The following is a 15,594-nucleotide window of genomic DNA, read 5'->3' as shown; positions in this document are numbered from 1 at the left end:
ATCATAACCATGCCACTCAAACACACCTTAAACACACCATAAACTCAAAAGCAGCCATCGCTTTCTAACCTAGCACGCTCCCAAGCAAGAGAGTAAATCCTAAACCAAGAACACATAAAAAGCTTTTCATCTAAAAGCACAAATCAAACATTTGCCTCAGCGAAAGTGTTGGCTTCAGCGGTTCTTCTTCCATCCTTCCTCTCCTTTCTTTCCCCATCCCCTTGTTCCCAGCCCTCCCACTGAGCCCATTCAGCTGTTCGCACAGTCCCACGGGCAGCCAGATCGGGTGCCTGATACAGATTAAAAATAATCCCGGAAAAACACAAAGCGCGAGGAGGAGGAGGAGGAAAGGTGGAAGGATTCGAGTTCCTCCAATCGCTGCAAGATGGAAATGCAGAAAATCGTCGCTCCGCTGCGTCGAGGGAATGCCACAAGCCTGCAGCGGGGCTCGGTCCCTTACAGCCACCAGCAAAACGCTCGTGCTGAGGGTGAACTCCTGGAGAAGGTGCAGGTGAAGCAGCCTTGGGAAGGCAAACCCTGCTCTCCTCCAGGCAGCTGACACAGCACTCTCCTGAAAGGGGAGGCCAGCAGTAGCTAGAACAATGAGCATCTCTCTCCCACATGCGTTTTTTCATCAGAGGCCCCAAATTCCAGCCCAGCTGGTCCCAAGTTTCCTAGACCTGGTGTTTACCCAGCACTCCCATGTGTCCTGCGGTCGGGCAGCAGCCGCTCTGCTCCACGGGGCAGCAGGGCAGTGCCCCACGACTCCTTCCAGGCGAGGAGAGCCCCCTTCTCGCCGTGCTGCCGTTTATTTCGTGGCTGTTAGGAAAACCTTCATTCAGAACATCTTCACCTCTGCTAGACTGGAGGCACACAACTCCAGGAGCATCTTCAGGGTGAATAAGCTCCTGTACTTCATTTCACAATTTGATAACCCAGCAACTTCACACATATAAAAGTTTTACGTCCCCCCACAAACAGCATTAACTTACAAGGGGGCAATTGGTGTCAGCGCTGACCCCCTGCCCCACCAGAGGTGCACTGAAAGAACCTCAGGACCACGAAAACCAGTTGCTTTCTCTAGGTGCCAGCACTCACCTTACCCAGGTGATGACCACTGAAGCAGCAGCCCCAAATCCTGCAGCTCCACTACCCGGGTGCCCCAGCACAGGCTGCCAGGCTCCTCTATAACAGAGCTGCTGGGCACCAACACTAAAAAATGGCCCTGAAAGCCAGTCTCTGTCAGAGAAGTGCAACCCACCCACCGGTTTATGAAAACAGGGATTCACAGCGTCTCACGACCAGCCCCGAAGCGATCACCATATACTCCCAGGAGCGTTATTGATCTACGACAAACGAGCTGGTTTTGGCAGCTGCTCGGTCTGGAGCTGGCGCACACAATTTGGTAACCACAAGGATAGCAGCGGATTATCTGCTGAATGTTTCTCTTCCAGAGGGAAGTCTATGAAATGACGACGCACAAACCCCATTCAGGGCTTAATCCTGCCCTGGAGTCCGCGCACAACTTCAGCTCCCACTGACGGGAGCCACCAGCACCGGGGGCAGAAACAATTCAGTGACACAAACTCCTCGGGCCGAACAGAGCTGTCATACAGAAACAGCTGCATCTGCCCATATGGTGGTCCTGCTCGTGTGGCAAAGCCAGACTTCAGCCATATGTAGGGTACCAGGGCACAGTAACCCTGGCCAGCGGCCAGCTGCCTTGCCCTCTGCCTGGGAAGGTTTCGGAGCGAGGCCTGGATGCTGCTCCCAGGCACACCGAGGTGACTGAGACCAACCAAAATACCAAAGGGAAATCATGCCCGACTGATCCGACTCGCCGCTGCGATGGAAAGACCAGCTGTGTGGCTAAGGAGAGAGCAGGGGTGTTGGAGGTGGTGTGTCAAAGGCCTCATAGCCCCCCAGGGGAGCCTTTGAACCAAAATGCTGAGATAAGGGCTGGGCAGCAAGCTGGATACACACTGGGCAGCAGATTAGGAGGCTCACCAGATGAACAGTAGGCTCAGAGGGCTGCGAGCAGCAGCACAGCCTTCACCTGGCTGCTAACAGCATCCCTCGGCACCGACACAATGCCAGCCGTGGATGTTTTGCGATGGATTGGGACTGGAACATGCTCACCAAAAGTTTGGGGAGCCAGGAAAAGCATGCCACACACTTGTGGGCAGGGCTGCTACTCAGGGGAACTTTGACAAGCCAGGAAACGGGCTGACAAGCACCTCAGGAAGTTCAGCTAAGGCTAAGCAAAGTCCTGCAGCTGGGATGGGATAACTCCCCGCAGCGCCACAGGCTGACTGCAGAGCCTCTCTGCCGAAAAACAACTGGAGAAACAACAAAGTGCCCAAGAGCCAGCACGCACCCTCGCAGCAAAGGCGGCCAACATCCCCCTGTGCTGCACCAGCAGGGTGAAGGGATGGGTCCTGCCCCGCTGCTCAGTGCTGGGAAGGCCACCTGGAGAGCTGGGAGCAGCACAGGGACACACAGGAGGCAGCGGGGTGGGCAGTGCTGGCCCAGCGGGGATGTCACTGCTGTCACAGCGAGGAGCAGGAGGCTCAGGGCTGGCAGGGCAGGGCTCTGCTCAGAGGGGTACAGGGAGAGGATGAGGGACGCCAGCTGCGACACCAGGAAGTTTTCCCTGGTGTCTGGATGCTGTTATCTGCCCTGAGTGTGGCCGAACACTTTGGGCAGGGCCCAAGGGAAGGATGCCATCCCTGCACCGTGGTCCTTCGGGATGCCACCACGGGGCGGGCAGGCCCCGAGCATCCTCCAGGCCAGCCTGCAGCAGCAGCAGGTGGCCTAGGGGCCTGCAGAGATCCCTGCCCACCGCAGACTTGGCCGTGCAGAGCACCGGGGACGGCATCCCATGCGAGAACGATGCCGTGACACTAAACAGCCCTGAATTCCCCCAGCTCCCCTCGCCCTGCCGCTCTCAGCATCCCCCAGCCACCACCACAAGGCACCGCACACCAGCCTCAGACCCTCCAAGAAACAAAGCCGGGACGGCCCAGAGGCACATCTCGGCCCTCCACGGCACCAAGAAGCAGGGAAAAAAAAAAAAAAAAGTATGGCTGTGCCAAAAAGGAGCAAAAAATCCCAGAGCACAAAGTGAGGGCAGGCCGAGGAAGCAGCAAAGTAGTGGCAGCCGGGCAGGGTGGCTCGGCCGCCCCGGCTGTGTCGCCTCCCTCGCTCACTTCGCTCTGGTTTCACCAAACTCTGAAAGACGTGGGGTGTCTGGGGACGGGGAGGGGGGACCCCAAAAAGCATCTCCCCAAAAGCAGCTCCTGGGGGGGGGGGGGGGGGGGGGCGAGAAGTTGCGGCGCACACTTTCTGCGAAGGGAAAATGGCTGAGCGCAGAGCTCCCCGCCAGACCACCCTGCGTGTTTATCTTCCATAAAATAAAATATAAAATAAAATCCCCCCGCCGGGGCCCTGTTGCCTCTCCTCTGCGTTGCCGTGAGTTAAAACAAAGGGCAATCAGGGGAGGGGGGGGGAGAGGAATGGGAGAGCGGGCAGGGAGGGGAGAGAGGCAGGGGGAAGGGAAGGGAAGGGAAGGGAAGGGAAGGGAAGGGAAGGGAAGGGAAGGGAAGGGAAGGGAAGGGAAGGGAAGGGAAGGGAAGGGAAGGGAAGGGAAGGGAAGGGAAGGGAAGGGAAGGGAAGGGAAGGGGGGCAGCCCCCCAGCAGCCTGCCCATCTTTGTGCTCGCCTCCCCCCGCGCCCCGACCCCCCGCAGCCCGCCCCCATCCCCGGCCGTGCCCCCGCGGCTCCCCCCCGGGCCCCCCACGCGTGTCCCGGCCCCGCAGGAGCCGCGGGAGGGCGGCGGGGGCCGCTCACCTCCGACCCGGTACATGTTGGCGGCCATGGCCGGCTGCGGGCCGCCGCCGCCTCCAGGTGCCGGAGCCGCTGGAAAATGGAGGCTGGGGCGGGCGGGGGAGGGGAGCGCAGAGTTAAAGGGGCCGCGCCGCCGGGGGAGGGAGGGAGAGGAGGGAGGAGGCACCGGGAGGGAAGGAGGGAGGAAAGAGGGAGGGCAGGGGCACGGCGGCGGCGGGGAGAGGGAGGGGAAGGGGAAGGACGGCAGGGAGGGAGGGAGGGGAGAGGCCTGCGGGAGGATGGAGGGGGAGGGCGGAGCGCGGGGGCACACACACAGAGAGACACCACACACACACACACACACAGAGACAAACACACACTCACACCACACACAGCCCACCTCACACACATACACACACACACACATATACACATACGCACACACAGCCCGCCCGGCCTCACACAGCCCGCCTCAGGCGGGCACACGCACACCCAGCCCGCCTCACACGCACGCAGACCACCTGTGTGCACACCCAGCCCGCACACGGGCACATATATCACCTATGTGCACACCCAGCCCTCACACACACACATATATCACCTGTGTGCACACCCAGCCCTCACACACACACACACACACAACCTGTGTGCACACCCAGTCCTCCTCACACACACATATAGCACCTGAGCTCACACCCAGCCCTCACACACACATGTATAACATCTGTGTGCACACCCAGCCCTCACACACACATATATCACTTGTGCTTACACCCAGCCCTCTTCACACACACGTGTATCACCTGTGCTCAAAACAGCCCTCACACACACACCGCCTGTGCTCACACACAATCCTCACACACACCCCCCACCGGTGCTCACACCCAGCCAAAACCACCAGGCCTTTCGCTCCCCGTGAGGGTGACGAGGCTGATGTCCCACATGCCAGGCCCAGGCCAGGCAGCGAGCCCCGACCCGGGGCTGTGGAAGCGCCTGGTGCTGAGCACGGTCCCAGCCCCAGGCCCTATCCATGGTCAGGCAGGGCCCACGGGTGGCACGGTCATATTCAGCATAGCACCCAGAGGTGCCAAAATCTCCAGCAGGCCCCACATCCCAGTAGGCCATGTCTCCACCTTCCTGGTATTGCAAGGAGTGAGCCAGGAAAGCCCAGCTGGCAGTGAAAATCCCAAAACATTCACTTTGTGGAGGGTACCACCGCGATATTCCCTCCTTTCTGAGCTGTGCCCACGGAGCCGCTGCGGACACCGCCATCCGTGCCGCATGCAGGGACCGGCTGCTGCCGCCACTGCTCCGCCGAGCGGAAAATAATTCAGTAGGACACAGAAAAATTATCCAGAATAAATATTTACAAATCGCATCATGGGGCACTTGGTGGTTGCACACCAAGAAGTGGCCAGTCATGTGGTGTTGACTGCTCTTGCCAGACGCTAAATGGGTTTTTAAACGATAGCAACAAAAACATGTCAGGACTTCCCTGCTGCTCCTCTTCCACGTTGAGCAATGGCTGTGGTCACCGCCGGGGCCTTGTGCAATGGCAGGAGAGCAGCTGGCTCCGGCAGATGCAGCCGGGGAAGGAGTGGGATGGTCAAAGCCCAGTCTCCCACCACCAAAGCCCGGTCCTGGGGGTACCACCAGCTCTCCCCATGGCAAACGCAGTCCTTCCAGAAAGCCCTCGGTGTGTTTTGATGGGGCATTTCTTGCATTCGATGCCTTTCGTGCGGCACCGAGGGAGCACGTCCACAGGGAAAGGCTGAGACCTGCAAAAAGAAGATGCCGGCGCTTCCAGAGCCCGGTCGGAGGCCGCCTGGCCCAAATCAGCTCATCCCAGCACACGTGGGCGAGGGCAGATTTCTGTGCCTATTGCATGCGAGCGGGCACACCCTGACCCTGACCCATCCTCGCTACGCCCAGCTCCATTCCCCTCTTGCTCATCACCCCGCTCTGCTGCTCCCTGCTCCCAGCACAGCCCTCTCCGCTCCTGCTGAGTTCCCTGAGGGACCAGGACCCAAAGGTCAGCCCTTCAAATACCCTTTGCACCTCTCTTCCCTTGCAGAAGACACGAGATGTCCTGCTCCCTGGTGTTGGGGGGCTGGTCCTCTGCTCTCCTGAAGGGGAGAGGGCGGCAGGGCTGCAAAAACCAGGAGAGGACAGTGCTGTTGGGAGAGGATGTGCTGCTCCACCAGCTCTGCTGGGCAGCTGGAGACAAAACACAAGGAAAAAAAACCACGACTGTTGTTCAAAATTGGATTTCCTGTAGCTAAGACCCCTTGGGGGCGGTGAGACCTGCTGTCCCGGAGGAGCTGAGGGCATTCCCAGCCTGCTCATGCACAGGAGGTTATGCCTGGGAAGGCTGCCCTGACCATCTCTTCTCTCTCCTCTTCCTTACAGCAGTGGTGAGAAGTTGAACAAAGCACACCGTGGTCCTGCTCACAGCTCCCTGTACAACACACTGCAGCACCTCACTGCTCCATCTCCCACGTGGCTCCAGAAGAGGACCCAGAGCCCAGTTCCCCCCATCTCCCACCCCACACTCAGGATGGAGGAAAACCGGCCACGATGGGAGCTCAACACCTTGCCTTAAGGGACCAGCTGCTGGCAGCAGCCTCCAGGAGCATTTCCTACCAGAGAACAACTGCCCCAGAACAGCCCCTGCCGAGAGATGACTCAAGGGACGGGTATGTGCTTTCATGTCCAGTTTTATTAGTGTTGCATTAGTACCATAAAATAGTTGACGAGGTCGAGCACGTTGCAGTTTGTTCCAAAATAAAAAAAAAAAAAAAAAAAAAGGCTATTTACACTTAATGTCTTCATAACAAAAAAAAAAAAAAATAGAACCCAAACAATACAACGATGAAACAGATGGACAACTCAGGAACCTACACAGTGGTAACATCCCCCTGCGCGCTGCGGTCCGGACGAGGCTCGTGGCACGCAGCAGAGCATGGGGCTTCCCCGTGGCATCTCCAGCGGGGCAGGTGATGCTCTCCGGCCAAGGTGCAAAGCAGCAGCTGACTGCTGTGGCCAAGAGCAGAGCTCTTCCTTAAGGAAACCAGTAACCTGCTGCTTTCCACGTTGGCCTGTCCCCTTCTCCTGCCTGTCCCACGGCCGCCGACTGTCCCTGCAGGAGGGTTTCCCCTGACAGCCCTGCTGAAGAGGCTCCAGAAATCCTCTGGGAGATGTTGCTGCTCAGTTCTGGCCTTCTCCCTACCTACTTGGTAAGCCCAGAGGGAGCGTCACACCAAAATGAGCCACCACACAGCGATCCACCAGACTGAGACCAGAGGAACAGGGACCTTGCATCCAACCTAGCTCCAGGGAAGCACCAGGCCCCCAGCCCGGTGCTGCTGCACAGCAGGACTGCCCTCACCCCAGGATCCCCCAGCACATCCAGCAGCAGAAAGCCATCAGCTCTGCTTCCTCTCACCACGGTTTTCTTAAAAATTGAGGTACCAGGTGCAATGCCCTAAGCCCTGGCTTGCCGCTGCTCCCTCCAGCACCCGTTCCTGGTGAGAAATGACCAGGCAGAGCCATTTGGGACAAGCTGCAGCTGAATTCCTGCTACCCCTAAGCAGCACGAGGCCTTTGCTGTCATCTCAGGTGAGCAGGGGTCAGCGTGGTGCTCGGCCAAGCTGGATGACTGCACACCAACAGGCACAGCTCCTCCAGCCCCAGAAAGCCTCCAGCCTCCCACCCCTGCCCGCCCTGCAGGATTAAGCAGCAAGCACGTCCTAATAACACAGCGAAACACGGCCACGGGGACGGGGGCTCTCCCCAGGCTCATGTGTAATTAAGAGGGACTCCGCAGCTCCCGCTGAGATGTGAAGGGTAAGGAATGAAGTGAGCAATGACTGCGGTGCTGAGCTACACAAGCCACCCAAGACCCCTGCAACATCGCCAGTGCAGCAGGACAGCCAGCAGCTGACCGGCCCGGGCAGGGATGGGGACAAGCCTTAGTCTCCAAAAAAAACGAAAGCAGAGGACCAGGAAGCACAAGGTGCAACACGCTGCCACAAAACCCTTCCCTCTGTCCTCTGCTCACCAGCACGGATAAACTAGGTCAGCCTCGCGCAGCACAGTGACAGCAGCGAGCCTCTTCTTGAGGCCTCACCTCTGAGCACGGAGGGGCCCTGCTCCCACCAGCAACTGGGAAGGACACCAGCTGTGTTGAGCCCAATCCCACCCGGGCTGGTGAGATAACACCGGGGTGTTTCTTCCTTTAAATTGCGCCTCTCCCCAAACCCCTCGAGCTGAACACGGGGCTACGCAGCCTCCTGCCCCCAGCCATCTGTCTGCACCCAGCAGCTCACACGCAGCCACCTCTCCCCACCATGCTCCCAGCCCCGGTGCTCACCCCAAATCCTGCTGGGAGAGCAGGAGCTCGCCTGGAGGGAGAGCTGAGAGCTGCCAGACCCACAGGGCACAAACCCTGCGGGGACGCGAGCCCTCGGGCGCGCAGAGCTTCCCGGGGAGTTTGGTGGTACAGAGGTGGCACAAAACGCAAACCAAGGTGAAACGCAACGAGCGTGAGCTCTCCTCTCACACACACACACACAGAGCAGCGCAGGGCAACACACATTTACAGGCAGGACCACGGAAACCCCACGCTAGCTACCCTCTGGTTCTGTACAGCAGGTCGAAACGCGGGGAGGAGCACGGCCACGCTCCCCCCTCGCTCCCCAGTAAACAAAGTTATTGCAGGCGGTCAGTCTGTCCGTCCTGTCCTGTCTAATTTCCTCGAAAAACCTTTTTCTTTTTTTTTCGATGCAACAGCCTCAATAAAATTAAAAAATAAAAAAAAAAAAAAGAAGGGAAAAGCGATGTGCTTATACGCCATCTCCCACGCTGCTGCTGCTAGGCAACGCTACTCAATCCTCCAGCATCAGCTCAGGTCAGCCAAAAATGCACGAACCAGTGGACACACGCCGCCGTTTGCACCGGAGCTGAGCTCCTGGCACAGGTAGACAGAGGTAGAGCTGCCCGTGGGGAGGAGGAGGAGGACAGCAAGAGGACGAGACTGCCCAGCACTACACAGCGTCCTCCTCCCGCGGGGGGCTCGAAGGGAATGCCCCGTCCCCACCAGGCAGGGTGCACTTGTGCTGGGAAAGGATTTTGTGAAATCAAACTCGGCGAAGCAGCCCCGAGACAGGCAGCAGAGGCAGCAGGGATCATGCTCTCGCCTGGTGACCCCTTGCTCCCCATCAGCAGCAGCCCCAACAGAGCACACGGCCAGCACCCTGCTCCAAGCCACACGGGCAGGAGCCACCGAGCAGGACGAAGCAAATTCTCCAGACCTGTACAAACCAAGGAGGGAAAAAAAAAGACAAAAAAAAGACAAAAAAAAAAACAAACCTGACCAGTGGATGCTGGGAAAGGTTCAGAAGCATCACTGCTCTCTGAAAGCACGCTCTGGAAATGCTTTTGGAGCCACACTTCTCACAAGGCAGGGACCCAAAGGACCCCACCAAAGCTTCAGTCCCTCACCCCGAGAGGCCAGAGGCATCTGCTTTTCGACACAGCAGGCACACGCTGCTCCCTCAGCCCCATCTACCTGCTTCCAGTCCTTCCTGCCAACACCTCGGGAAGCCCAGAGAGCAAAAAGCCACATCCGTAGCACCAGGGCTGCCCAGAGCTGCTGCCTGCCACACCTTGCGGGAGCATCCCCTTGTCCTTGCGAGATGCACACAGCGAACACAAACACGGCCAGAGCCAAGCCAAAACGAGCCCTGGGCATGAGACACCACAAGCCTCACTCCTCCGGCTCCCCCAAGGACACCTTGCTGCCCCGGAGGGACAACGAACCTGGCTGCCTTCATCCTCCCCCGTGTCCCAGCTGCAGCTTGGGACTGAATCTCGTGGCAGAGCCTCAGCCCGCAGGCAGCGCCCTGCAGGGACAAACATCCTGCTGGGAAGGGAAGGGACGCAGCCCACGGGGAAATAAACGCCCCTGCGAAGGGATATCCAAAAAGCAGACGGTAAGGGCAGCTTCCTGCAGGAGGCCACCTGCCCGCAGCACCCCTTGCGAAGAAATCCTGGGTGTTAGGCTGGGCAGGGTGACCATACACCCAGGCGAAGCCAGCAGCTGGCTCCGGGGAGCACGGCGCAGTGGGAACAGGACAAAGGCAGAGCGGATAAAGCAGCCCAGGCGACCTCACGTGTGCAGGGCTGACAGATGGACGGGAAGGCAGCTGGACGTGCAGAGCGCCGGAGCCGGCCCTGACTCCAGCCACGACAGTGATGCATCACTTCACAGACAACGGCTCATCTTCTGGGTTTGGGGTGGGGGTTTTTTGGCAATCGGATTTTTCACACCCCACACCCCACCCCACCCCCCCGCCTCTTATTTTTTATTTGTTTTTCTTTTTTTAGAAAGCATTAAAAAAAATCTGCGGCTATTAAAAAAATCCTTTCCCTTTAGAGGCTGGACGAGGTTTTATTGACAGGTAAATAACCGGGGTGAGTATGTAAATAGCAGCGACCCCACTGGCGCAGCGTCCCTCCGCAGCGCAGCCAGCGGCGGGGACGTGGTGACTGGCTCGGTTTGGTCGTCGTCACTGACCTGGGACACTGGAGTTCCCCTGCACCTCGTGTTTCCCTAATTCCTGTTCCTGCCCAACCCTCCTCAGGTGTCACCTGCCTGTCCTCGTGGCGGACTCGGTGCACCGAAGGGCGAGCTCCTCTCTAGGTCTCCCTAGCTGTGCGGTTTGTTTCCCAAACCAGACCGCTGAACTCCCTCCAGCCTCGCTGATCTCTCGTCCTTTGGCAGCAGGAAGAAAGACTGGCCCTTGGTTTTGCTAGCAATATGGAGGGAGGGGGCCAAATGCATCGTAACGTGCGTGCTCTTCTGCAAAATCTGTTCCAGCTGATCCGCGGCTCCCCGGCCCGCGCACACCAATGAGGTCTCAGGTTAATAAGCAGTGCAGTAATTCAGCTATCTGCTTGGAAGTGGTAGGTGTTCTCGGGCAGGTTGCCTGCTCCTGCCAACTCCCCCACAGCTTTGTTGTCAGCACATCTATATTTAAGACTGTTTTGTTGTGTTGTTTTTTGTTTTTGTTTTGTTTTTTGCCTTTGTTTAAAGGGGTTTCCTTCCCTTGTAGTAAACTTAAGAGTTAATAGAAAAAAGTAATTCAAAAGTAATCCAAGCACATCTGTAATTAATTCTGCAGGAGAGGGCAGAGCGACGCGAGTCAGAGTTGGCACGCAGTTCCTGGCTCCTGGTGTGCAGTCCCTGGGACGGACAGAAGGTCCCTCCGCCGAGCGGGGCTAGAAGTTAGATTTGGAGTGTCCAAAAATGCAGATGGGAAAGTGCTTGACGTGAGAGGACCACTGTGCTGCCAGCTGAAAGAACTTGACGTCGTTCCACTCTACCCCATCGATCAGGACTGCAGGGGAGGGTTAAAAAGGAGAAGAAAAAAAAGAAGGTGAGTTAAAAAATAGCAAGTGGAAGTGGTCAGCCAGAAACAGCTTTGCTAGAAATCTCCCTGCAGTCAGCAGAGGGAAGCCTGGCCACGTTCTGCGCTCAGGGTACGAGCTGCTCTGCCCAGCCACCCTCCTGCTGTCTCTGTAAGTGGCTGCAGGCACGAGGGAAAAAGGCTCGAGTGCAGACCAGCTTCAGGGAGAACAGCTCAGGCCGCTCCTGCAGCACTCCTGTATCATCGCTACGCGCTGACGCCGCAGCTCCCCAGACCACTGATTTCAGCTTCACCTGATCTGATCCCTCCAGCTTCCTAAACACGCTCCGCTTTCTTTTTCTGAGCAAACGTGCTCTCACAGAGATGGAGACGAGTCTCTCCTCGTTGCACTTTTAAGGGAGATCTGTTTCCTAAAGAGGTGACATGTTCTGCAACCACCCCTAATGCTCACCCCTCTCACAGCGATCAGGCCAGAATTAAGGAAGGTGACCTAAAAGCAAATCTCTGTGCGGATAACAGTGAATTACTGGGGATTATTAACTGGACAGGGTACAGATATGGGATGCACAGCTCCGCTGACAGGAACTTTAGAGCATCTGCAGGCAAACCTATCACTGTGGTGTGCCTTTGTGCCAGACTCCTGCCTAGAGGAGCAGGCACTCGCGGCCCTCCACCATTCCTTTTCCTTCCCAGATGTGCACAAGGAGCCCTGAATGACAGGGAGGGGAGATGGAACCTGGCCCAGTCTTTGTCCTCATCCAGGGCACTGATTCAGAGGAGTTCCTAGGAGAGGGAGGATCTTCCCACATCCCAGACCTATTAAGCAATCCCCCACATGCAAGTGCTTCCCCAGGAAGGCCCCCATTACCGTTATGTTGGCTCCAGGGCACAGGGCAGGAGACCAGCTCAGCTCTTTGTCTGCAGGAAGACATTAGCAGCTGAGCCTCACCCCGGAGCCTGAGGGGATGCAAGCCACACTTACCCCGCAGCATGTTCTGCTGATGTTTCGCTGTGCAAATCAACCTGCTGATGCCTTCAATACACTGGCTCTTTGACTCGACCTCCTTGTCTTTTGTTTTCTTGGGCAAGAACATCACTGGAAGAAAATCAAAGCAGCACGATGTGAATCTCTGCCATTCACAAGCGATGTACCACCACTCCTTTGGGTTTTTGCATTTAAACGTTGTTCACGTCTCAAAATTCTAACCTTGATTTTAATTCTAACCCATTTGGCAGGAGCTTGACCAGGTGACATTGCACCATCGCCTCTACACACGAAGACTTCAGGCCTGGCTGTCTCTCCAAGAAGCATTCCCAGCTCACAGCCAGGCCCCGCAGGGATGCTTCAGGGGGATCCCTGCTGCTCTGCAGGGACGCTGGGCTGGCAGCAGCATGTGCAGCAATCCCCAGCCAGGGATCTGCCGGGCGGCCGCACCACCTAGGGGGAGTCCCACACACTGCAGGTGGCTCCCAGGCACAGCGCCCATGGGTTACGTGCCCATGTCCTGCAGCCACGGGTCTGGGAGGCTCTGCAAACCTCCTCTTAGAGCCCCCAAAACTCTGCTCCCACCAGGAATGACTGCAGGAAGATGTTGCACCAGACAGCTACTGGCAGTCAAATGCAAGTGCAGAACTGCCTCGCTGCTTCCCTGAAAGTGCTCCTCTGCAGAGCTGTTCACCATTCCTAATGTTTCACGTTACCAAGGCCAGATGCAGATACAGAATTACTGACACTATCTAAACCGCATTTTTTTGGTAAGAGAAATACAATCAAAGCCATGAGCTTAATCAACATCGGGCTTTGTTTGCTCTGAGAACCTCTCTTTTTCATCTCCTTGTCCCACAAAGCACTCAGTGCAGGAGCACCAGAGCTTGCGTTGCTGCAAACCTGCTGGGAGTGACACCACCTCCCCCAAAGATGAGCACAGCTAGCAAGGATTCGGCAGGTCTGGCTGTGGCAGCTGTACTCTAACATGAGGACACCACGACAAATCCAGCAAAACGGCTCTGCTGGGGCTGCTGCCACACGCTCCAGACTCTCTCTGCAACTCTGCCACACACCAGAGAGAGCACAGCATGGAGCTGTACGAGCTGCAGGGTCTGGTGGTCATGGTCACAAGCTCCCCCTTATCTAAACCAACACCCCAAACCTATACCAGTGGGTTGACAAAGAACACGGGGAAGCCGTCCAGAGCAGCGCATCGCCTGGCTTTCTGCACAGCCACCCCCAAATGACCTTTCTGTGCCCCTACCTTTGTTCTTCTGGGCTTTGCCACCTTAGCTGCTCAGCTGGAGGTGTGAAGACATCCCCTTCTTACAGCACAACGAGGAGCCACCCCTTCAAACTATCACCTTACACAACCACCTCTCATCTACAGACAGACGAGGGATTTGGGGGCTAAAAATATGAGGAAGTCACTGTAACGTGGGACTGACAAATCAGCCTCAGAGTGGCAGAACAAGGAGAGCAGCATTGCATTCCTGGCCTCTGGCAGCAGCAAACGCGTCCAGCCTACCTTTCTTGTTCTTCTCTTTTGTCACGACAGTCATGGACATGGTCGGAGTGGTGGCAATCTCGCCGCTGGCAGGTAACCTGCTGACCTGGAGGGACCGGAAAGTGCATTTCAGTGTGTTTTTGGTAGTGGAGGGGTCCTTCTTCTCCGGGTCTCTCTTTCTGTCCACGGGTGGAGCTGCAATCCAGTAATCCACCTGCAGGCCCATCAGCTCAGCACCAAGGCTCTGGCTAGAAAACAAGACAAGATGATCATTTCTGTGCGGCAGGCAGCAAAGTTCTCCCAGTCTGTGTTTTTTCAGAGTGGCTGCTGCTCTTGAGCAGCCGGTGAGAGGACAGGCACCTGTCCTAACGCCCCACCAGGTCACACAGGAGCCCTGATCTCCCAGGTCCCTGCCCCAGAGCTGGCGCAGGGCAATCGGCTGCACAGCCCTGCTGCAGGCTGGGGAATTCCTGTGCTAGGAAAAGGCTCTGCACGTCCTGCCATGTTTGCTAAACAACGGCAGATTTCAGGACACAACGTGCTATCCAAGACTCCCGCGCACTGTGTGGTAACAGACATGTGTCACCAAAACACGCTGCCTGCCTTTCTTGAGGCAGAAAAGGGAAGATGAACAACCTGGGAAATTCCACCGCCCTCCCTGCCCGCCCCTTGCCTCTGCATCAGGGGTTCCCAATCAGTGGGCCTGCAGCTGACCTACGGCCCGTGCTTCTTCCCACACAACAACACGGTGTTGGATAATATGCAAGCACTCAACAAAATCTTATCTACCAGTCTGCTGGCTAATTACATTTAACTGTGTGCCCTGCTTGAGAAATCGCAATTGTTAAAAAAAATTATGAATCTGTGCTCTTGAATAAAATAAGCATCCGTCTACATCCCCTCTGTAATAAGAAGCTCTCATGTAAAACAAGGACGGGCCATTGTTACAGTCCTCTCTGCAAATGATTTCCTTTTCTTTGTCATTTACTCATCTGAAGCCAGAGAGCAAAGCAGAGTTTATCTTGGATCACCAAAACCAGGGTTTGATTTCTCAGGACAACTTCCAAACTGTTATTATTATTTTTTTAATAAAAAAAGTTGCAGCTTCTTTGAGTCTTAAGGCTCTACGTTTCTCATTTCAGTTGTAAAGACGAAGCATTTTTATGCTCACTTTGCCTGCACAGGACATCCTGCTCCATCCCTGGTTAAACACATGGGTTAATCTTTCAGTTTGGGTCACCCTCCACCCCCCTGTGCTGTCACATACGGATCAGTGGAGATGGAATAATGTTGAACCTAAACTTCCTCATTTCTTGATGATTTTACCGCAGAGCACTAGGCTAAAAAGTACCCGATTCCCAAAGCCGAGGTGTTAGCTTCAGACGTGCCACCTCCACGCCTCGCAGCTCTTACAGCCTAACGGGTCCCCAAACCACTTCCCCATTTGAGAAGCCCGTGGGGAACTCGCATGGGAGAAGCCAGCTCTGCTCTCCAGAGCCTGCACAGCCCCAGCAGTGCCAACCTGCTGCTGCTGGGACCTGCCTGGGCAGCAGGAGGGCTCCAAGGGGCTCAGCAGCAAGGACTGGGGGGAAGCAGGCTTCAGCCTGCCCCAGGAGGCCACTAACACCTTCCAGTCGCTGGGCACCTGCTAATCTGGGACTTCCACATTTCCAGTTCCTCTTGTTAAAGGAAACTTTAACTTCTGATATCTAAAACAGGCTTGAAAGGGCCCCACGGGGCTCTCTGGGGTGGTGGGTAAGTAGGAAATGCTGTTTAGGGAACGCATGTGAGGCCAGTCTCTGAAGGCAGAGCGTTCTTTGGGATTACGGATGGCAGAGGGGATCC

General features: G+C 56.5%; 2 protein-coding genes and 1 long non-coding RNA gene across 12 annotated transcripts in view; 1 reads left to right on the top strand and 2 right to left on the bottom strand.

Annotated features, from left to right (window-relative positions):
• Positions 1-4,010, bottom strand: part of MTA1 (metastasis associated 1) — an 80,537-nt gene extending 76,527 nt beyond the window's left edge. For all 4 annotated transcript variants that reach the window (XM_068690849.1, XM_068690850.1, XM_068690851.1 and 1 more), the window contains exon 1: positions 3,849-4,010. In XM_068690849.1, coding sequence (XP_068546950.1) covers positions 3,849-3,876 — 28 coding nt within the window. In that variant the 5' untranslated portion in view covers positions 3,877-4,010. The remainder of the gene's footprint in view (positions 1-3,848) is intronic.
• LOC137860538 (uncharacterized) lies at positions 3,311-6,685 on the top strand. Its single transcript, XR_011098982.1, has 2 exons — positions 3,311-3,471; positions 6,237-6,685. It is a non-coding gene; the product is annotated as an uncharacterized lncRNA (long non-coding RNA).
• A 1,904-nt stretch (positions 6,686-8,589) lies between these two features.
• The window catches only part of PACS2 (phosphofurin acidic cluster sorting protein 2), a 66,669-nt gene continuing 59,664 nt past the window's right edge, over positions 8,590-15,594 (bottom strand). For all 7 annotated transcript variants that reach the window (XM_068690848.1, XM_068690841.1, XM_068690844.1 and 4 more), the window contains 3 exons: positions 13,771-13,997; positions 12,237-12,350; positions 8,590-11,224 (listed from right to left, as the gene is read on the bottom strand). In XM_068690848.1, coding sequence (XP_068546949.1) covers positions 11,106-11,224; positions 12,237-12,350; positions 13,771-13,997 — 460 coding nt within the window. In that variant the 3' untranslated portion in view covers positions 8,590-11,105. The remainder of the gene's footprint in view (positions 11,225-12,236; positions 12,351-13,770; positions 13,998-15,594) is intronic.

Source organism: Anas acuta, chromosome 8 (genome assembly GCF_963932015.1).
Source record: "Anas acuta chromosome 8, bAnaAcu1.1, whole genome shotgun sequence".
NCBI lineage: Eukaryota > Metazoa > Chordata > Aves > Anseriformes > Anatidae > Anas > Anas acuta.
This window is presented reverse-complemented; position numbering and strand designations above follow the sequence as displayed.